The sequence below is a fragment of the Porcisia hertigi genome, chromosome 32, assembly GCF_017918235.1.
Source record: "Porcisia hertigi strain C119 chromosome 32, whole genome shotgun sequence".
Lineage (NCBI taxonomy): Eukaryota > Euglenozoa > Kinetoplastea > Trypanosomatida > Trypanosomatidae > Porcisia > Porcisia hertigi.
Window position 1 is genome coordinate 1,239,017 of NC_090591.1, and position 21,688 is coordinate 1,260,704.

At 53.8% G+C, this 21,688-nt stretch overlaps 4 protein-coding genes across 4 annotated transcripts; all 4 read left to right on the forward strand.

The window, feature by feature from the left end:
* Positions 1-496: 496 nt before the first annotated feature.
* JKF63_02689 (uncharacterized protein) lies at positions 497-3,577 on the forward strand (the record flags this gene model as incomplete). The annotated part of the gene is made up of 1 exon (XM_067898713.1): positions 497-3,577. The coding sequence occupies one exon, from the start codon at positions 497-499 to the stop codon at positions 3,575-3,577; it is 3,081 nt and encodes a 1,026-aa protein (XP_067754870.1).
* Positions 3,578-4,428: 851 nt separating this feature from the next.
* Positions 4,429-8,397, forward strand: JKF63_02690 (uncharacterized protein; the record flags this gene model as incomplete). The annotated part of the gene is made up of 1 exon (XM_067898714.1): positions 4,429-8,397. One exon carries the CDS (start codon positions 4,429-4,431, stop codon positions 8,395-8,397), a length of 3,969 nt encoding a protein of 1,322 aa, XP_067754871.1.
* A 784-nt stretch (positions 8,398-9,181) lies between these two features.
* Positions 9,182-9,835, forward strand: JKF63_02691 (uncharacterized protein; the record flags this gene model as incomplete). Its single annotated transcript, XM_067898715.1, has 1 exon — positions 9,182-9,835. The coding sequence occupies one exon, from the start codon at positions 9,182-9,184 to the stop codon at positions 9,833-9,835; it is 654 nt and encodes a 217-aa protein (XP_067754872.1).
* A 7,277-nt stretch (positions 9,836-17,112) lies between these two features.
* JKF63_02692 (uncharacterized protein) lies at positions 17,113-18,981 on the forward strand (the record flags this gene model as incomplete). Its single annotated transcript, XM_067898716.1, has 1 exon — positions 17,113-18,981. The coding sequence occupies one exon, from the start codon at positions 17,113-17,115 to the stop codon at positions 18,979-18,981; it is 1,869 nt and encodes a 622-aa protein (XP_067754873.1).
* Between the last annotated feature and the right edge of the window lie 2,707 nt (positions 18,982-21,688).

Genomic DNA, 21,688 nt, shown 5'->3' on the forward strand with positions numbered 1-21,688 from the left:
CGGGGGGGGGCGGCCAGTCGATTACACCGGTCTAATGGGCACAAGCAGACCCTTGCTTGCATATTCGATTGTTTCTACCATTGTGCGAGATCACCACGACAGCTCCGTTTCCTTTTGCTGGAATGAAAGAGGGTATTGCTGTGGATGAGTAGATGTACGGAGGTGACTTTTTCTCTCGTTTTCTGGGCACTTGTATATCACAGCATACCCCTTTTTTATTCACACTGTGTGTTGTGGATACTTTTCTTATCCCTCATCTTTACTGCCACCTCTCACGTTGGTCACGTGTGCCCTCCCCCCTCCCCTCCCCCCAAACCCTCTTGTGCTGCTGCCATCATTATGGCTTTTCACCCATGTTTTTACCACAGTAACACGTACCTCATAACTCGTGTCCTTGGCTGCGTGTCTTTGCGTCAAGTGCACCGAGACATCCCCACACAAATATTTACATATACACGTACGTAACATCTTTGGTTCAGCGGTGAGGGCACTAGCAATGTTCTCGAATGAGCAACTGATCAGCCCTGATTTTGACGAAGTAGCATACCTGCGGTATGCTCTTCGCGCTGCGAGTTACAGCAGCGAGCACGCTCGGCTTGAGAGTTGCATCGCGGAGGTGAAGAGGGGCATACGTTCCACTCTCGCTGAGCATTCAGACGGTCTCATCGATCAGGCGAGATGCACTTATAAGGTACAGTGCGAGGTAGCGGCGGTGCGTCGCAGCACGGATTCCTTGCAGAAGGCATCTGGGCGGCTTCGCATCATGATCGAGGAGCCGTACATGCAGCTGCAAAGCCGTGTGAAGGAGTTGGAGACAACCCAGGAGGCAATGCAGTTGCTTCAGGCGACGTTGCGCTTTCTCTCCCTGACTGCGCGGCTACAGGAACAACTCGCTGCCACTCCCGCCCTCGACATCTTGCGGGCTTCGTACACGCTGAGGGAGTTGGAAGAGGAGCTTCAGGATGGCACGATTCGTTCTCTGCAGATAGTGGACGCACAGATGCCAACTGTTGAGCGGCATGCGACGATCATACGCAACAAGACGCACGATCTGTTGACCATGACAGAGCTAATGGCCCCGCCGAATGTGAACGGCGGCGCCGTCACCGCTGGTTCTGCAGCATCCACCGCTGCGTTCACATCCCGCTTGGCAACCCAGGTGAGCACCGGTTTGCAGTGCGCTTACATATTGCGCATGCTTTCTCGGACTGTGCACGGCTTTATGACAGAGCGGCGTCGTGAGGTTCTGCGCACCATCATGCGGGAGCTCGATGCCCAGGCCATCGAAGCGCACATCTCTAGCGAGTACGATCGGCTTTCCCGCTCCCCAGTTAGCGGCCACGGTGGCGCGGTGTCGGAACAGGCGGTGACGGCGCACATCGTGCTGCTGCATATTCAGAAGACCCTGTTTATTGCCGTGCAGCACACCCAGTGCGTCATTCTACTGTGGCGCTTGTTGCTTCAGCGACGCGATCCACAGACCCAAGAACCGTACATCTTCTCCATCGACTCGCCGGTGCACCTCCTCGTCGAGTACTGGTCTAATATCACCGACAAGTTGCGTGAGCGGCTGAACAGTTTACAGAAGCGGCACACCATTCGACTTGCGTTGGCGAGTGCGTACCCACGTTACCACCATTTAGTTGCCAGTTTTCTCAGCCGCAGTGACCTGGGGTATGTGGCAGAGGGCCCTGTGAATGCAGCTCTATCGGGTGGTGCTGTCACTGATCCCCTCGGAACCACGGCGGCGGGCGGCGCTGGCACCACCACTGCCGCTGCAGCTCTTCTATCGATCCACGTTACGCAATGTGGCATGGGAGACTACCTCGACGTGATCGATGCCGTCGATGCTGCAGTGCAGCTCGGCGTCGCCGGCCGAGGTGAAGGGGGCAGTGCCTTTAGCTTACCTGGCAAGTCTCTTGGCTTGGTGCGCACAGACGCTTCGGCACCACTGGCTACAGGCTTTCAGGACCTTCGACACATGTGGCTGGCACAGGTCACCAGTGAGGCACGGGATGCATTCAGGATGCATGCGCTGGACCGCCATCGCGAAGTCATTAGCGGTGTCTTCTCCCGCCTCTCCAGTGTCGTTCCTCTATCTGTTGCACTGGCTGGGCAACCCTCTGCGGTCGCACCAGTGCGCATGCAGGGTAGTCGCCGGCCGCCTATACCGCCGCAGGCCAATGCACTGGATATAGCGGTCTACACGCGTTTGATGACACAGGAGGTGCAGGCGTATCACCAGGATCCACACACCCTCGATGTGTTGATGGACTGCGTCCTCTCCACTCTGCGCCAGGTCCACTCCAAGTTGATGGAGGCGGTAAAGAAGTATCCGCTTCCACCGCTTCCGGCAGTGACCTCTGCACCGACGTCCCTGCATGTAATGCACCTCTGTATCGCCAACGGCTGCACCACCCTTGCGCACGACTGCGCGACTGTCCTTTCGATGATACCTCACCTCGCTATCTCACGCAACGCGGGTGGCGGTGCCGGGGTGGGGGGTGCCGAGAACACCTCCATTGGGACAAGCGGTACCGACCTGCACACTCTCCATGATCCTTACATGCTGGTACTGGAGCAGCTTGGCACAAAGCGAATGGAGCTACAAAAGCTGTTCCATGCCTTCCACGCCATGAGCGAGCAGTCCACGAAGCCGTTTGCGGACTCGGCGGTTGCGGTGCTGCTCCCAACGCTGACCCAGGTGGTCGACAGCGTACTGCGCAACGAGCTAGCGCTATCGTCTGCAGCTGCGGCTACTATTACGGGAGCTCCAGTGACGGCAAGTGCGGGGGACAGCAGGACGGCCCTTGTGCAGTTCCAGTCACAGTGTCGCCAGTTTACGGATCGTTTCTTCTTTTTGGTTGACCCACACACATCGGGCTGGGTGGAGGCCTGTCAGCATGTCGTTGATACGATGCTGGCGCGTTTGCTGACTCGACTTGTCGTAACGTCACCGCCTCCGACATTGCGGGGTTCGCCGCTCACCACCGCACCCGCGTACGTGCACACGCTGCAGGTGGTCATGCCTCCACTCCTGCATTTTGTTCAGATAGTGCAGTCTGCCGGGACTGTGGGACGTACTACCTCTCTTCTGCGAGGGTGTGTGCGCCAAATGGAGGGTTTCTACGAAGTCTGTGGCCAACTGGCTGGCGCGGGGAGCGGGGACGGCGCATCTGCGGTGATGATCGAGCGACTTCGACCGCCCATCCCCCTTTTCTTTGCGAAGTTGATGGTGCTGCAGTACGGCGTTTTCACTTCGGTGACCCCTGCCCCGTTGTCAGGTTTGCAAGGCGCAGGCGCTCCATCTGCCCTCGCTACCGCACTTGGTGTGTCTGAACAGGGCATGCTGGAGTACTTGGAGGGTGTGTTGCTCACAGACAGCGTGGGGCGTGCGAACGCTGGGGCTTCAAACGTAGATGGCGGTGAGCCATCGGCGACTGGCGACACTGAAACAAACCAGAAAAGGCAGCTGCTGACCGCCATCGATGCGTGTTTCCATGAATTTGTCGCCGCGGCACCAAACGAGGTAGCGGCTTGTTTGCAGGAGCTGTGGAAATCGGTTCAAGTGAGGTGACGGGCCGGTGCTCGAGTGCCGTTGTCTCATGAAACCCCGCCTCACCCTTTTCTTTGAGTCTTGGTGCTTCTACGGGGCCTTTTGTCCGTTTCAAAGAAAAAAAACAAAAACAAAAAATGTGCCGTTGGTGATTCCCGTTGAGCGATGCAGTGGGCATTGATGTTTTCACTTGTGCGTGTGTGTAAGGGGGGGGGAGGGCGGGGTGCGGTATGAGAAACGCAACGTGAAAAGTCTCCGTTTGTGCTCGGTGGTTTCTTGTGTTCCCCCCCACTCTTTTCCACACTATTATCCATGATGCAATGGATTGCATTTGAGGAACCGTGTGTTGTACTGGCGCGATGAGAAGTGGGGTACAGGAGGGGGTGTTGAGTGAAACGTATGGGGCGGGATTATGTATTTTGAATACTTGTCTCCCTCTGACGATGCGATGGGTGTCTGCTCGAGCGCGGCCGTCTCTTTTCCTCTTTGTTCCTGTTTACCCCCCCCCCCTCCCAACCAACACCACCACCACCACCACCAAGTGGAGCGAGGCAGATAGTTCCTGTCTCCAGACATGCTTGGCTCGTGCTCCTCCCTGTGCGTGGCTGTGTGGATTCCGCTATCATCACATCATTTCTCCTCACCGCATTCCGATTCTCTGTGCTCCCCCCCACCCCCACCCCCACCCCCACCCCAACCTATATGTATTTTGTGCCTGTGGTGCTCACACGTGTGCCACATGGCCGGTGTACACCTACACAGATACAGACGTTGTTGCGTTGCATCGTACCCACAGGCATATTCATAACGGCATACGTACGGGAGGCGGCTTAGGCGCGCCGTCTTTGTATTCTTCTTCACCACCGGACATAATGTCGGAGTTGTTACTGAAACAACTTGAACAGGTGCTCGAGCCATGGGACTCACTCCCTGCCAAGGCCAGCTCGGACGAGGGCGATGGGCCGGCGTCCTTGCTCTGGGCAACGCCACCACAGTCTGCACTGAGCCGTGTCTCCACATCGGGTGCATCAACCCCGCCGAAGCTCTCCCCCTCTCCTGCCGACTCCACAGGCGCCGGGTGGCCGGCGGAGAAGCTCGCGGGTGCGTGCGTTGAGTACTCTCGCGCCGCCACGACAAAGCTGGAGCTGGCACGCGCTGCCTTGGCGCTCTTCGCCTCCAACGCTGGCGTCTATCGTCCGTTTTTGATAAAACTCTTCCGTTTCCTTTTCGATCATCTCGATGAGCTCCGGGAGGAGCAGGGGCGGATGCGGATAGAGTGGTGGTCATTGCAGAAGGGTGGCGTCTCGTCAACGGCGAATGGGCGTGGTGGCGACTTTGCCGGTGCCACGCCGGAGGAGCAAAACGCTGTTTCGGCAGCGTTCGAAAAGGTTCGCATGACTGAGACCCGCATGGCTGCTTTAGTAGAGGAGGCCGCAGTCCAGCGTGACCACTTCCAGTCGCAGCTGGGAATGCAGAAAAGCCACCAGTACCACCTGGAGGACGTTCTTCGCCATCAGGTGGAGCTGACGCAGATTCTGCTGGACCACCATCTTTATCAAGACGTCGTCTCCGGCAAGCAAAGCGTCGCTGTCACGATGGTGGCAGCCGCAACCTCCAAACTCCCAGCGCTTCGCTCCGTGGCCGGTGCGGGGTCCAGTAACGGCGGCGGCGGCGGCGGCGGTCATGGCGGTCGAGGCGCTTGTGAGGGATTAAGTCCTGCGAGGGATGCCGCTGCCACCACGCGAGACATACTGGGGCTGGATTCCAATAATGGTCCGCTTCGCCCACCGGAGCGGCGGGACGCAGCTTATGTGCAACGTCTCATTGCCAGGGCTGAGAGGGAGCTCGTACTGGAGCGCACTGAGGTCCAGTTGCGCGATTTGCGCGCCCAACACGAGAGTCTGCAGAGCAAAGTACAGTCACTCCTGAAGCTCAATGCCCGCTACGCCCGCCAGTCTATTGAGCTTTCAGCACGCCTTAGCATCTTACATGAACATAATATTGCTCTTGCGACGGAGGTGCACCTGTTCCAGCGCGATTACGTGAAGGTGCTGCAATGGGTGGGGCATCTGCAACGCGATCTGCAGGTGGCGCGAAGGACGGTATTGACGATGCTTCAAGTGCAAAGTGATGGTGAGGCCAGTTTGGAGGAGGGCGAAGTTGAAGATAGACAAAAAGTGTCGAGATATTATGGGGGCGAGGGGTGGCAGGCGGGCGAGACTCGGTGGCGCCCCTCGGCAAAGGGCAAGGACAGCGAGTCGAGGGTGACTTACTCATTCGAGACCGCAGTATCGCTCGCGCCTGCGGCCGCTACAGTAGAGACTATTTCTTCTGAACAGGCAGCGCCAGAGAAGGGTAGAAGAACGCCCAGGGGCCACCATACGAAAGTGGCACTGGGTACGGAGAGCGAGGCGCAAGAGGCACGGCGCCTCCTACCCGGAGAGAGGTTGCGTGATGAGCTGCAGGAGCTGCTGGGGATCTCTGACCCTGAGCGCACCGGTGTCAAGCCAACTATGCTGCAGACTCTACACCTGCTGTGCAGGAGAAGCTTGCAAGGAGGTCATGATGTGGGCAGTGTCTCCCCCATAGCGTTTTCCCATAGTGCACAGGGCTGGCGGTCTCCCGTATCAGTCTTACAATGGGCACCGCCACACGGTCTGCACTCCGACGTTCCTCTGCACCTACGCAGCCGCAACGCTGTTCGTCTCCTGCATCTGCATCCGCTTGTGGCGGAGGTTTTGGTGCATGAGTTGCTCTCCCAGCGAGAGGAACTGTTGTGGTTTCTGCAGCAGCAGCATGAGGATCAACAGGTGCGCCTGCGAACTGGAGGACGTCCTGGCTCACGCAGAGAGGGTGTCGTGACAGTGCCATCCGCGTTCATGCCTTTTCAGGATTACATCGCGTTATTTGTGCTGGTCGTTTGGCTGAACGGGCTTAATGGCAGCTCCCACCTTTTCCCTTCGATGACGCGAGCGCGTCTCCTTGAGGAGGTGCGGGCTCGGCGGGGGTCGAGTGATGCATCTACACACCGGATGGCAGCACCCACGGACACTAGGGGCGACGCTGGCGGGGCCTCCAAGGCCCGAGACCAATCAGTTGCCAGCACATCCTTGTGGGACCTGCGTTACGTGCTGCATACTCTGCGTTTCACTGAGGAGATTGGCCAGCTGCCGGCGGAGGGGTTGCAGTTGACCTACGCGCTGGATAAGGCCTCTCTTCAGATGGGTGTCGGTCCCCTCACCTATGCCTACGGTCATGCATCTCGCGGCAGCGTATGCGATGTACTCTTTCAGCTGCTTCGAGCCGAGCGGTCTGTTTTTTTGGGGCTGTGTCGTGCAGTCGAGGCGGATATTCTTGCAACAGCGCAAGAGGAACAACAACAATCTCTGGAGGCGCTGCGGCGGGAGTGTCAAAGGAACCTCTCTAAAGACCAAGTCCACCAACTGGACGTTGCCGGCCGTTCACCACCACCACCACCACCACCACCACCACCAGTAGCAGCAGCAGGTCAGCCTTCGACGACGACGACGACGACGCCGCCGCCGCCGCTGCGTGGGTTCATCCCGGTAGTCCAGGTGGTACGCATTCTGCTGGCCATGTACCCTGGCTACTCGACTGCCACTCTTCAGCAGCTTATCCATGCCGCTGTGGCCGATGGCACGAACGCAGCGGAAAACCCGGCGATTCTCTACTACGAGGTCCTCCTGCCCTCGAGGATGCTTCCCGGCCCCACAACTGTGTCCATGTCAATGGATCTCTCCATGGCGGCCGGCACCTCCTTTGCCTATCTTTTTTACACCGCCATCTGCGACGATGCTTTGGAATCGATGCAGATGGTGGAAGACAGCGTGTGTGAGTTCGCGCACGGCCAGCGACAATCGGGCAGCGTGTCGGCCAGTTTCCCCTCCGCTGCCGCCGCAATGAAGTCTGGTGTGGTGACAGCAACGGCTCAGCAGATAACATCGCTTGCCTTCTCGAGAGTACCGCGTTCAGAAGCGCAATGTTGGGGGCCCTCTTTGAAGAGTGCCATTTATCGATGGCCTCGTCTGCGCGCCACCATACTCGACAGACCCCCTGGTGTCGTACTGTCAACCAATAATGGCGCTGCCACTGACGGTGCTACCGACGTGACGGGTGAGGGCTCCGTTATCTTGGAGGGGGAGATCATCACAGCGGCGGGCTCTAGTGGCCGTTCGTCTCGAGTCCACAGTGTACCTCAATCGGTTGTGGCGCCGTCCTCGGAAGTGACTCGCAGTATGTCTATCTCGGTGGAGTCGATCGGGCACTCTGATGTCTCTTCGGTCTCCCGGGTGCCGGTAGGGGAGGTCATGCCTTACCTTCGCCGGCACCTCCTGCTTCGCCGTGGGCTCTATGACTGGGCCGAAGCAACAGCGGCAGCGCCACTCAACCCTTCTCGGGCATCCACTGAGGAGAACAGTGAGGCGAAGGAAAATCCCTTGAGTGATGTCACAGAGAGGGCGGGATCAGCCATCACAACCAAAGAGACAACGCGTCAGTGGTCTGCGACCCACGAGGACTTTATTCGGAGCTGGGACGCGCAATGGGCTCGGATCAGTGTCGCCACAACTGCGCCACCCTTGCCCTCCATAGGGCCGACAGAGCTGGCAGAGTTTGAACGGCTTCTGAAGGAGGTGGACCCACACCGCATGTGTGCGTGGGGTAGTGAGTTGGTGAGTCGCGAGAACCCGTTGATGTACCCCGTGACTTACGCGTGGGAGAAGCGCGGCTCTGGCTCCTTGGAGATGTCGCCTGTACAGGAGAACATCAAGAGAAGAAAGGGCCGCCACCCCGCTACAAAGAAGCAGCTCGGTAAGGGTTGAGTATAGCCTCTACTGGAAGTGGGCAGCGCTCCCTCCCTGCGCCACCAGCCGCTTTCCTCTTTCGTCCCCTCCCCCCCCCCCCCCATACTGTTGCCGCTTTTCACATTTTCGATTTCCTTGTGATACCGCCCGCCGTTTCACTTGCAGATGTACATGATATATTTTAGGATGGACACTATTCGTTTGCCCTGTGCAGCACCTCTTTCGTCCCCCCTCTCTCCTCTGCTTTTTTTTTTGTCGCTGTTGTCCTTTGGAGGTCCACGTTGGCAAATCTCTGTCTGAGTTCTCTCCACGTCGCTTCTTGTTGGCGCCTTGGCTTTGCTTTTTTCCTCTTTAACCCCCCCTTTCTGCACATTTCTTTCATGATCGCACCTCCACTTTCCACCTACTCGTGCACGCTGGCACCTGCCGTGCATTCACGAAAACAGACACGGGCGCCTTGGCTCGTTCTCCATACACGTGTGTGCGTGCGGTCCGTTTGGATAAAAATGGACCCCCATTTCTCCCTCGTTTGTGCATTCTCACACTTCGAAGGTATCCTCTTTGATGCATTCGAGACAGTCAACGCAAAACGGGGTTCTCGGTTGCATCATCATCTAATAAGTGAATTCTCCTCCCCCTCCCCCCCTCCCCCTCCCCCTAATCTCACCCCTTTTTTCATGCACTTTTTGGTCTTCTCCATTTTGCACTTTTCAGCAGCTACTCTGTGATAACATCTCCAGGGCCAAGGGCCACCCCTCCACCCCTCTCTCCCCCCCTCTCCCCCCCCGTCCCCGCGTTCGTGATGGCGGAAGCGGTCAAGATTATTGTTGTCGGCCCGGTCAAGAGTGGCAAGACGACAATCACGAACTTCTTGAGCGGCACGCGTGAGACGCCAACCAGCAAATACTATGAGACGAATCCACTTCGCATTGTAGAGACGGAGATCGAACTCGACTCCATGAGCCTCACCGATCGCCGAGTCGTCTTTTCCGGTGGCGATGCTAAGACAAAGCGGATCGTCGTGCAAATTTGGGACCTCAGTGGAAACAGCAAGCACCAGGCGGGCTGGCCAGCTGTGGCGAACAAGGCCGATGGCATCATCTTTGTTTTTAATCCAGGGCTGAAAAACGGGGAGAAGGAGCTGTCGCTGTGGCACAAGACGTTCGCCGTGAACCAGTCAGAGCTCGACTCACAAGGGAACTTCGCGATCCGCGTCCCTGACAAGCATTGCCTCGTCTTTGCCCACCATTCGACGCTCCCAGCGCACTCGCCAGGAGAGGGAATGCCTCCGATGCCCAAGGGACTGGAGAAGATCAAGGTGCTAGAGACATCTCTCGACTACCATAGCGATAACTTCAAGGCTGCGTTTGATAAACTAGTCGAATCTATCGTTGTTACCAGGATGGAGGCGGAGGAGGATGAGGTCCTTCAACGTGAAAAGCGCATGCACCTTTAGACAGCGGGAGCCAGCCGTTAAGAGTTCAACACAAGGTGCAGCGACTCTGCCGATCTTCACTCCTTTGGCACTCGCTGCATTGGACAGCATGTGCGCCTCACCAGCATCTCCAGTAGATGTTTGCGCATTCGCGCTCCTTTTTTTTCTGCGCTTTCATGCGCGTTGGCGCCTCACTTTCTCTGTCAGTATTCTTGATGTGTGCATGATCTGCACAGTGAAGATGATGATGTACAAGTTAGACACAGTGGCCCTGGTGTCCGCCTTTCCTTCTTCTTTTATCCTCCCCAGTGGCGGCGGTTTCCTTTATTTTACGGAAGACTTTCCTGTCTGGTTCTCCTCGGGGGGGGGTGGGGGGGGTGGGGGCATCCATGCCTGGCAGTTGCCTCTCCCTTTTCGTCGCTGTTTCGTGTATTGGGTTCTCGCTGCATCCGTCGCCTCACACACACCCTCCCCTCTTTTTTTTTTTAGGCCCTCTCTATTTCTACCTGCCTCCTTTCATTGTCGATTTTTTTGTCGAATTCGCTTTTGCATCAGCACTAGTGAAGCGTACGTTTCACGTGGCCAAGAATATTCGATGATATCGCAGCGGCAGCGCGCGGACCGGAGGGAGGGAGGAGGGGGCGAGAGTGTACATCCTGTATTTACTTGCCCCCTTCTCCCCCCCTCCCCCCTCCCCCCATGCACACACACACACACACACACACACCACACCGTGTAAGAACCGACCGAACTCGTTCTTCTTCTTCCTCGAGAAGGCTAGCACGTCTTCGGCATGCTGACATCTGTAGCAGCGGGGGGAGGGGGGGAAGAGAAATCTTTTTTGTTACGTAAGGGGACATACCAACTGCAGGTTGACATAAAAGAGTGCTGGCCAACCCGCTTCCATCTTCGTTTTTGCGCTTATGTCTATCAAAGATCAATTTTCTGGCTGCTTCCCATCTGCAGGGGAAGGTAGCGTGAGGGTTGTTCCAGTTCGTTTCGCGCGCGCTCATCTGCAATTCTTCTTTTCCCCCGCTCTCTCCATGAAGAACGCGACATCGGTGATGAATTGGAGCGTCGTGCAACTCTTTCGTTAGCGGTTGTATGGCTCATATTATCTCTATAATGTTGTTCACTCTTCATTCGTCTCTCATTTCTCGCGCCCCCTTTTTTTTCGTTTTGATGCCTTTCTTTTTTTGTTATTATTTATGATCGGCGACGACATCATCGCTGCGGCTATGATGTCTGTTTCGGTATGACACCCATTCCTTTCTTTTCTCACACACGTTTTTGTCCCTTCTTGCACGCACGCACGTACACATACACATACACATACATGTACTGTCTAGTGGTGCATTAGGAAAGGGAAAAACAAACAAAAATTACAATACCAAACGAGTCACAGCGACAGCCGTAGCCACAACACACACACACACACTCACGGTCAAAATTATCAGTAAAAAGGCAAGGATCATCTCTTCGACATCCCTGCTTCTCTTCAGGACTACGGAAAGTGGGACCGGACGCAAGCGACCCCCACAGAGTTCAAGCTACCATCACACACACGCACACGCCATCTTTTTTTTTTTTGGCACAAGGACACACGCACCCCCACACACACAATTAGTGGCGAAGACAGATTCATCTCATCCACTGTGTGTTTTTTCCTCTTCTGCCTTCTCTATTTACCAGCGTACTACCTCGCCGTTCTCCCTATTTTTCTACACCCTGGTGTGATATTGAGAGTTTTCTTCCGTGCTCATCAGCGTCTTCAAAGGGCGCCTGCGCTCGCCTTTGGACTGTTTCGTGTTGCACGACTTCTGCTCCTCCTGTGGTGGTTCGCTAGTGTTGTTGTGTGAGTCTCTGACCGGGTGTTTTTTTTTTCGTTTGGTTTTCATTTTTATTTAATTCCCACTACGTTGCTTGTTTCTCATTTTCCTTTATATATATATATATATTTATACATATATGCCCCCTCATCTGGTCCTCTGAGGTCGATTTCTGTATATCACCTTCCTTCCTCTATTCCTCTTCCCCCTTCGTCATCCCCTTCAAATCGAGCGCGCGTACGCCCTTCCACTCCCTCCCTTGTTCGTTCGTCGTAACAGGAAAACTCCCCTCTCAGACGCGTCTCACCGTCTCGTTCCCTTCCGTTGCGGAGGATTTTTTCACTTTCGCTGTTCCCCTTTCTCCCCTCCCCTCCCCTACCCGCCCCCCTTTGGTCGGTCGTTTTGTTGGCTTTTCCCCGTGCTTTTTTTTTTGGCTGCGCGCTTTTTCCCCTCTTTTCTTCTCGTTTCTCGTTTCTTGTTGCGAATTTGGGTGTTGATCTTCACCCCCTCCCCCCTCCCCCCTCCTCCGCTCAAGAGGGAGTTGAAAAAAGGAAAACAATTAGAAAAACTTCTTTTTTTCTTCCCGTTTCTAGGTTGGTTCTGTGTTTTTGAACTCTCCCCCCTTCTCATTCCCCTCTTTTTCTTTTAGTTCCACTTTTTTTTTTGCTGTCTTCCTCTTGTGTGTGATCATTCAACACGATCCGCGAGTTTTCTCTCGTCCCTCCCTTTTTCTCCTTTTTATTCTTATTTCCTTTGTGTACTTGTGGGCAGCTTTCGGCCCCCTGTCAGTCAAGGAGTACATACTTCGTCGAGTGTGCGTCTCTCTACGTGTCTGAGTCAGTGCTTTTCTGAACAGTATTTTTATTGTTGTCTCCTCCACGTCGGGTTTCGACTCCTTAACTTCTGTTCCTGTACCTCTCTCTTGTGTTCTATTTCTTCCATTTGTTACTGTCTGCTCTCAAGTCCCCCTCCCTTCCCCCCCCCTCTCCTCTCCCCCTCTCCCCCTCCCCCCCTTCCCCTCCTCCTCCTTCCCACTGCTCTTTGTCATTCGGGCCCCTCTTCTCTCTTTTTTTTTGTGCAGTTTTCCTTCCTTCCTTCACTCCTTCCCCTTCTCTCTTTTCTCTTCCACCCCGGATACGGTTCCTTTATGGTGTAATATTTTATATTACGTTCCGCTCTGTTTTTCTGTCTGCGTCTTCTCCTCTACTTCCCCACATCTTGGCTAACGCGTTTCTTTTTATTGTGCTTCTTTTTGTGTTCCCCTCCCCCCACGCTCTTTCAATCACATCTCCTTCGCCTCTCTCTCCTAGTTTTTTTCGCCCTACAACTCTTTTCACCTGTCTGCCTGTCTGTGTCGGCGGGGGGGGGGAAGCACACGCACACACGCACAGCTCCTCTCTCAACTGCTAATCGACAACACGACACCACGCAAATTGCTTTGCATCTTCTCCCACCCCCTTTCCCTCACCACTCCTTCTTTGTTCATCCAGGTGTACTGCTGCTGCTGCTGATACGATTACGTACATTCGGTTTTATGCGCCCTTCTAATTTTTCACGTTCTCTGTTTTGTTAAATCTCAACTCGTGTTTGTGTTTCTTCGTTTATTGCGCACCTTCACACCGCTTCATTGTTTTTTCACCCCCCTCCCCTCCCCTCCCCCCTCTCCCCTCCCCTTCCCTCCTCTCCCCTCCCCTCGTTGAGGTTTTCACTCAGAGGAGCGAAAGGTCACAGCTCACGGCCGCCCCCTTTTTCCTCTTTTTTTCCTGCTTCAAAGTTCACAGGTTCAAGAGGTGTCTAGTTTTTGGGTGCAAGGTACTAAGCCAAGGAGAGGGGGCGGGACAAGAACGAAAAGAGGAAGGGGGGTAACAGGCCAAACCACCGACTGACTGTGAGGGGTACTTACTCAGGTGAACCTCTGACTCCCAAGCTGCGTGCCCCCTGCTCCCGTTGTTTCATCGCGTCTTTTTTTTCGAGTGTGTGTCTCTGTGTGTCTTGTGGCGGGATTTTCTGTTTGGTAGGAGAGGTTTTCTTTCCTCACAGGGGGGGGAGGGGGCGGGCGGGTCCGCGCGTGTTCAAGTGCGACAGAGCAGCGGCTGCGTCGACACCTCGAGAAGGTCCACACACACTTACATATATATATATATATGTATATGTACTGGCATACGCACAACTCACACAAAAAACGCCGTCCGCTCTAACTCAAAAAAGGCGGTGTAGGAAAGGGGGAAAAAAGCGAGTGATAGAGGCAATAGGGGCAAGCGGTACTGAACGTGACGGGTACAGCGTTAAACGCAGCGCACGGTTGCACAAGAACACGCAGTTTTAATTTCTCGTCCAACTTTTTTTTTCCAAGCTTCGTTCGTCTTCGAGTGTCCTCTGTTCCATTGCGATATCAAAGTGTACTGCACGTGCGTTTCCCCCCACTTTTATTTCTGTTGATTCTTTTCCAATAGAAAAATAGACAAAGTGAAGGGACAAAGGCAAACTCACAGGCACATTGAGGCCGAGACTCGAGCTGACGAGCTGGCGGAGCACAGTCTGGTACGAACAGAGAAGCAAAACAGTCAACTTCACAGCCAAAAGTGTTGAAACATTTTCTACTTTTTACACACAACGACACACACACACACACACACAGACACACACGCACACACAAGCGCTCTGACCTTTTTAGCGAGTCCGGTGGTGCACTCAACGAATTGGCGCATAGGAGGTCTTCCAGCAGATACGACGGACAGACAGACCCCCCAAAAGCCACACAAAAAAGTTGAAAAGGAGATTTCCAAAGACAAAGGAGTTCACAGACACGGGCTTATTTTAGTGCATCGCACAGAAATATCCTTTTTTCCTTTTTATTTTTTTTATTTTTCGGTTTGTGTGGTTTGTTCAGTGCAGTGGGGTGTATTGCTGCTCGAATTTCCTCAGGTACGAGGGGACGACCCCCTCCCCCCGCCCCCCACACAAAAAAAAAAACGTGTTTTTCCCTGTATGTGTAGGAGCCTTGCCTTAGTAAACCCAATTGATGACAAGTGAGTTGTGCCTGCTACGCACGCTTCGCCTTCTATTGGACTTGCTATCATTGTACAACGCAATCTTTTTTTTTCCTGTTCACATTCAATTTTATGAACAAAGAGAAATCGGTACACACATTCACACAAGAATAACAGTAGCAGTAGCATAAAGGTGAGGCCAGAACAACACACACACCCACACCCACACACGCTCTCAAAGGAGGGAGAAGACACCGAAGTGTGATTCTATTTTTCTGTCTTTCTCTCTCTCTCTTACGCACATACACGTACAACACACACCCACACATTTGTTTGATCCACCTATCAAAAAAAAAGAAAATAATCTCAGTCTGACAAGAACTACGACTACACTACGACTACTAGTATCAGTAAGTACCTCTTCCACCTCTTTTTATACCTCTCCATCGTCCCACGTTTTCTTTTTTCAAACACCCCCCCCCAAAAAAAAAGAGCTGCCCTTTCTTTTTTTCTATTCCTGGAGTTTTTGTATACCCCTCACTTTTCTTTCTGTGTGGCCGAGCTTCCGATTCTCTCTTCTTTTCAAAGCCCCCCCCCTCCCCCGCTTCTTCCCAATTGCTGGCCTGCACTGCACAACGTCTGTGCTTTTTTTTTGCTCGATTTCTTTTTGTTTTGTAGTCTATCACCCTCTTCTTTTTTTTTTGAGGGTGCTATTAGCGTATGTGTGTGTGTGTCCGTTCCGTTCCGTTCCGTTCCGCTCCGTTCCGTTCCGTTCCGTTCCGTTCTGCTCTGCCTCTCCCCTTCTCCGCACGACGGGCATGTGATCTCTCGTTCTTGTTTCGTGTGCGTCTCTTCTCTCTCTTTGGAAAAAAAAAACGTTTTGTGTCTTTGTGTTTCTAACTCTGGTTTGTCGGTTTTTCTTCTTGTGTTATTCCCCCTCTTTTTTTTTCTTTACGGTCGGCGACAAGTCTAGAACACACTCGACGGTCATTTGAATCAGTGGGCTGCAAGCAAACAAAAAGAACGTGACACATGACAACGCACACACATACACATACACACCTGTAAACACGACAAGGAGCCAGTCTCGTCGCCGAACACACACACTCCCAAAAAAAAAAACGAAAAGAAAACAGAGCGGAGAGAGGGATTTATTTGAAGTGCGTATACATCCTTTTGTTTTGTTCTCCTCCTCGGAAATTTCTGCTCAACTTTCTGCTTTGTAGGCTCATCAGGTCTGATCGCCGCGAGTGGCTCTACGCGTTATTCTCGCCTTCTCTCTCTTTGCGGTTGTCTTTTCAAAGATTTGGTGTTGCCATTTCTCGTGAGTTTTACTCGTCCTGTTTTGTTTTTCAGCTCACTTTCCCGCTTCTTTACTGTGTACGTCTTCGGTGTGCGTGCCTGCCGAGCGTCTGTGTCTCTCAAAGTGACAGCATTGTGGACTTCTTGAGCAATTGCGCGACTGCTGTACGTCGCCACTAGTGCGTCCATCACCACAGACACACGTACATAGGCACCACCACCACCACCACCGCCAACAATTCACTGGAAGAGCGCTTTCAGCATCCATCACCTCCACGTCAATCAACCACTTTGGGGGGAGGGGGAGATCGACAAAGAGGCTGCCATCCTCTCCTGTTTTTTTTTTACACTTGACATTCGCGTTGTCTGTTCGATTATATACATATTTTCGTTGCAATACTTTTTTTTCGCTTTTCCTTTTGCTCTTCGTTTGCTTAGTTATTTTTCTGTTTCTTCCCCCAAAGCAGTTTTGTGCGTCGACAGCACGTCTCTGCCCACCCTCTTGTATCAACTCAATTTTTAGTTACTTCTTTTTTTTTGTTTCTTGTTCATCATTTTTTTTTGTATCCACCCGCTTCACCACCCTCCCTTTTTTCTCCCTCTCCTCCTCGTAGCCGTTCTGTTTGAATCGTCTGCATAACTCTTCGCTTGGTGGTTTTTCGCCCCCCCCCCCTCCCCTCTTCCCACACCGGCCTTCAATCGGGCGTGCGTCTGTTGCTGCTGTGCGCGTTTTTTTTTTTTTGAGCACAGAGCTGCGCTCTTTTTTTTTCACCACTTTTTCGTTGTCTGTGTTTTTGTATTTTTTTTTTCGTTTGGCTGCCCCCCACTTATATATATCTCTCTCTCTGTGCGGTGTGTATCTGACACACGCTGAGAAGGCCCCCCCCCCTCCCTCCCCCCTTGTGCTCCGCGTCGGCAGCTCACTTTCACAGGAGAATACAGACGGGGCCTCTCCTCCTTCCAGAGGAAGAAAGACTCCCAGCCATCTCCTCTGTACGCAAAAAAAACAACACGTGCACATCATCACAGCGAGAGAGGGTAGGGAAGAGGACAAGGTAAGCGAGCGCCAAAAGAAGTACAGGTACCCAAATTTATTCAGGGGATCTCACCTTGCTTACTAAATTGCCTCTCGGGCTGAGGTGTGTGTGTGTGTGTGTGTGTGTGTACTCGGAGAACCATGGCGATGGAGTCTCAAGCCCTCAGTGACCGGCATCCTAGCTCTGCTGACACACCAACGTTGGCGCGCACATCCTCATTTCACACAGTCCCTACCACCTCCGCGGATGAGCACGCATTGGGCCTGACCGATTTGTGCTCGGCGCCGCCCACAGGGGTTGCTGTTGCTTCTGTCGCTGCTACCAAAACGTCAAGCGAGTTCGCGGAGGAGCTGCGCCGCGCTCTGCCATGTAACCTCTCTGTTCCTAGCCTAGACGAGGCTTCCGAGTCCTGGGATGACAGGAGGGGTTCTCTAGAGCGACACTACGCCGCCTTGACAAGCGCCGCGGAGGAGGGCGGTGCAGACGACGGGTGCATACCGTACGACTACGAGTCAGAAATGGAGGAGTGCAGCCAGTACACCTTCAGCGATGCACCTTACAGCCCCTCCACGACGGCGGCGCTTGCGGCTGGAGCGTCACCGCCGATGGACGCGACGACTATTTCTTCAACGCGACCTGGTACGCCCCGGTCTCCTTCTGTGCTGGCTCTTCCTGGCAGCCTCGCTTGGAGTCGGGAGCGGGAGCCACTGACTCCAGAGTGGTGCGAGCGCCAGCGCCGTGATAACGAGTTGCATCACACTGACGAGCATGCCGCTTGGCATCAGGGCATGAAGGAGGCATCTTCGGCTGTGCCGTCGCAGATGCGCTATGCTCTTCGCTCCCTTGTGCGCGAAGCGGCTTGCCGAGAAATCCAATCTCTGCGCTCACAACCCGCAGTTTCGTTTATGCGGATGGAAGCACCTCAGTCGGAGAGCCGCACTTGCTCCTCGATGCGTGCGTCGTGCATGCTGGCTTCAGCCTCATCGATGGCGCAGCGAAAGGCCCGCTACATACACATCATAACACAACAGTGGAAGTCGCTGGAGGAGCGACTGGAGGAGATGATGAAGGAACCGGTGGGGGGCGGGATTTCTAGCGAGGCACACTTGCGCAGCGTGGGCAATATTCTCAATTCCCTCTTCCTCTTCAGCAGCGATTCGCAGAGCATCATACGTGAGATGAACATGAATTACGTCGAGGAGCAGCGTCGCCAGCGACGCGATCGCGAGAGCCAGTTGATCACGACGCTTGCCTCGCAAGGACGGCTTTTCTTGTTGCCTACCTTATACGCTGAGGAGGTTGAGGAGCCGGAGCCAGTCCTGCAGATCGAGTCTGTGCTATGCCCGAGCGAGAGTATTAGCCTGTGCACGCACCCCTGGCAGCTGCTGTCGCCTGATATGTCCCTCTACTCCTCATCGCCGAGCCCCACACCAGATGAGTCTATCGGCGCAACTTCTCCGTGCTCATCAGGCAGCATGTCTACTACATGCTCCCCCATGCTCTCATCACAGTCGTCCTCAGTTGCGTCTGCACGGTTGACATTCGGCCGTAGCAACGTCTGGCAGGACATGAAGCCGGCGCGGTTACCTCTACTGGACCTCTTCATGGCTGCCCCGGCTGTCGTGCCACCCAAAGCAGTGGTGGACAGCGAGGTCAGCATGCCTTGCGTGATGCCGATCGACCCTGCCTGCGCGCCGCACGAGATGTGCCGGCAAGAGGCCATCACTCACGTTGCCCTGGGTGACTCTGTATTTTCTCCGCAGCTCTGCGGTGCCATGATAAAAGTCGACAACAATTCCGTGTGCGCCTCGGATGAATACCTGCGACCACTGTTGCCCGACAGCGCGGAGGGCAGTTGGCGCTCGTACGCGGAGGAGGACCTGCTCGACTGCACCGAGGCAGTCAGGCTGGGCAATGCAGAGATGTTCCTGCTTAGCTTTGAAATGGATGAGGCGGTTACTACGTCAGCGCTCGTGGCACCGACGCGAGTGCCCCCGACGGAGGGCTAACCCACGGGAGACAGAAGGAAAAAAAGTGTGTGAGATCTTCTGTCAAGAATAAGCGGTGTTTCCCAAGGTGCAGCGGGCCCATAAGTGCAAGACAACGAGGTCTGTAAGAGAGCAGGGGCGTCGCAGCTCAGAGGTCTCGTGGGAGGGGGAGGGTTGAGTGGACTTGCAGCTATATATGACATTGCCTCCCCCGTGTTTCCTCACGATTCTCCTCTGTAGGTATTACCTCTTTATCTCGCACTTAATTTTCATATCTGTGGCGGGGAGGGGTTGCTCTCTTCTCTTCTGGCATTTGTGATGATGATGTCATACTCATCGCTTGTTTTGCTTTTTTCTCCACAGGTACGATGTCGGGCAGAAGAGTTTTGCCCTCCTCCAAATCCGTGCTCCCTGTTTTGTTCTCCCTCCCTCCCTCCTTCCCCCCATTTTTTCCTTTAAATTGAGCGTGTTTTGCTGCTGCTGCTTCTTTTTTTTTTGGTGCACGGGGTGGGTCATGCTCGCTGTAATGGTAGCGGTCTGTATCCTAGAGAGACTTGAATACCTCAAGGGAAAAAAGGGAGGGGGGGGCAGATGCACACGCATGATTGTGTCAGATTTCTTCTGACAACTCACCTGCCCCCTCTCCCCCTCTCCCCCCTCCCCCCTTCCCACATGTTCACAGGCATACACACAATTATTCACACCCTTACTAGTATGCATTTTGCCTCGAAAAATGTTCTTTGATTCCCCCTCCTCTTCCTCTTCCTCCTTCCCCCCTCTCCTCCTCCTCCTCCTCCCACTTATCCCTCACTCTGATGACTTTTGAAATGGCATGATGACTCTCAAACATCCGTTTTTTGGCTGGTTGGTTTCTTTTTTTTTTCGTCGCCGGGGAGTAGTTGATGTGTGCGTACGTGCAGGGGCGTCTGCATCCATGCGTTGCGGTTTGTGTCTTCTATTTTGTCTTCTTCCCCCCTTTTTTCTGTCTCGTGCGTGTCTTTGTCTCTCTCTCTCTCTGTACTTGTCGTCTCTTGAGTTGCGGTAGCGTCTCGCTCTTTGCGTTCCTTTCCCCTGCCCCCCTTCTTTCCCTGACACCCTCCCTCCTCCCTTCCTTTTTTTCCCCAGTTTTAGAGGTCGGGTAGCTTTGTGGTGCAATGCGCCCTGGTTGTTGTGTTGGTATTCCCCTTTTCATGTTTCCACTCGAGCCCTCCTCGCTACCCCCCCCCTCCACACACACACACCAATCTTTTCTTCCCGTTTGTGTACTTCAATATTTACCCCCTCACCCTCTTGTTTGTACTGCTTCCCTCCACGCATCTCAAACAGAAAAGCACATGGCGCGCTTGCCCCTCTCTTCGTCCTCATCCCCGGTGTGAGGGCATGTGTGCTTCTCTCTCTGTTCATATTTTGTGTTGTCTCCTTTTCACTTTCTTTTCGTGTTTTCGAAAAAGGAAAAACAAGAAAATCTGCGTCTTCATGATCAGTTCATGCGCGCGTCTGTGTTTGCGTGCGTGCGTGTGTGCGTACACACGCGTCACAGGGGGAGGGGGGGAGAGAGAGAGGGTGGGTGGGTGGAGTCTTTCTTGCCAATGTGTTTATTTCACTTTGTATTCATTTGCTGTTGTTCTCTTTTGTATTTTGGTGATGTCCCCATGTTTTTTTTTTTCGCATTGGGTCTTTACTCGTGGGTCGGAAAGTGTGAGAGGGGGGAGGGGGCGCTGGTGGGCTGGACGCCTTGGTGTCTGTGTCTGTGTGTGTGCGCCATCCGTCTCCTTCCTAATCCTCTTTCTACTGTTCTTGTTCACCGGCGCCCACTATGCTCTCTCTCGTTGCCGAGAAAAAAAAATCGTCTCTTTGAGTTGTATGCAGTTGTAGCTCAATTTTTTTTTTTTTTCCAGCAGGGAACTCAAACGTACACACACACACACACACACACACACGCAGACTACTCCGATAATGGGTGTGCTAGGAGCGGCTTCACACGAACGGTAGACTGGGAGAAGACGAGGTGAATGTTGAAGAGGCACGGAGGAAGGAGAGCGGTCACACTGAGAACACAAAGTATACACTCGACACTATTCCCCTTATTTTTGCCACGCTCACATGTCTGCCCGTGTAGAGAAAAAAAAATGGCCTTCCGTGAATGGTGTTTGTAGGTGGGTTGTACTTTGGTATACATGAGGTGATTCCCTTCATGTTCTCTCTTTTTTTTCTCTTTTCCCTTCTCTAACATTTACTCGCTTGTTTCATTTTTACATGTATGTGTATGTGTTGCAATGTGCTCTTTCTTTCTGGACATCTGATTCCTCTATCAGGTGGGAGGGGTGGGTGGGTCTAGGCGGAGAACCCCCCCCTCCCTCCCTACCCACACCGCACTACACTACCAAATATGCACACGACACTCCATCCACATGTCATGTTGACACTGCGACGCTATTCCGACTTCGTTGCTTTCATTTCTTTCTTTGTCTATTCTTCTTCGTTTGGCTTCCTTCACCTCCGAGGGCGACTCAGATGCTTGTTCGGCTGTGCGGCGTATTATGCATCTCTCTTTATCTATGCGCGCATGCCTCTACCAGTCTTCTCCTGTGGGTCTCTGTCGCTCTCTCTCTCTCATCCCACATCTTAAAGATGGCGGCGGCTCGCCAAACACCACAAGCAGCTGCTGCTCCTCCTTTTGGCGTCATCGCTGCCAGATCTTCACCCCATCATCTTCAACCTTCACGTC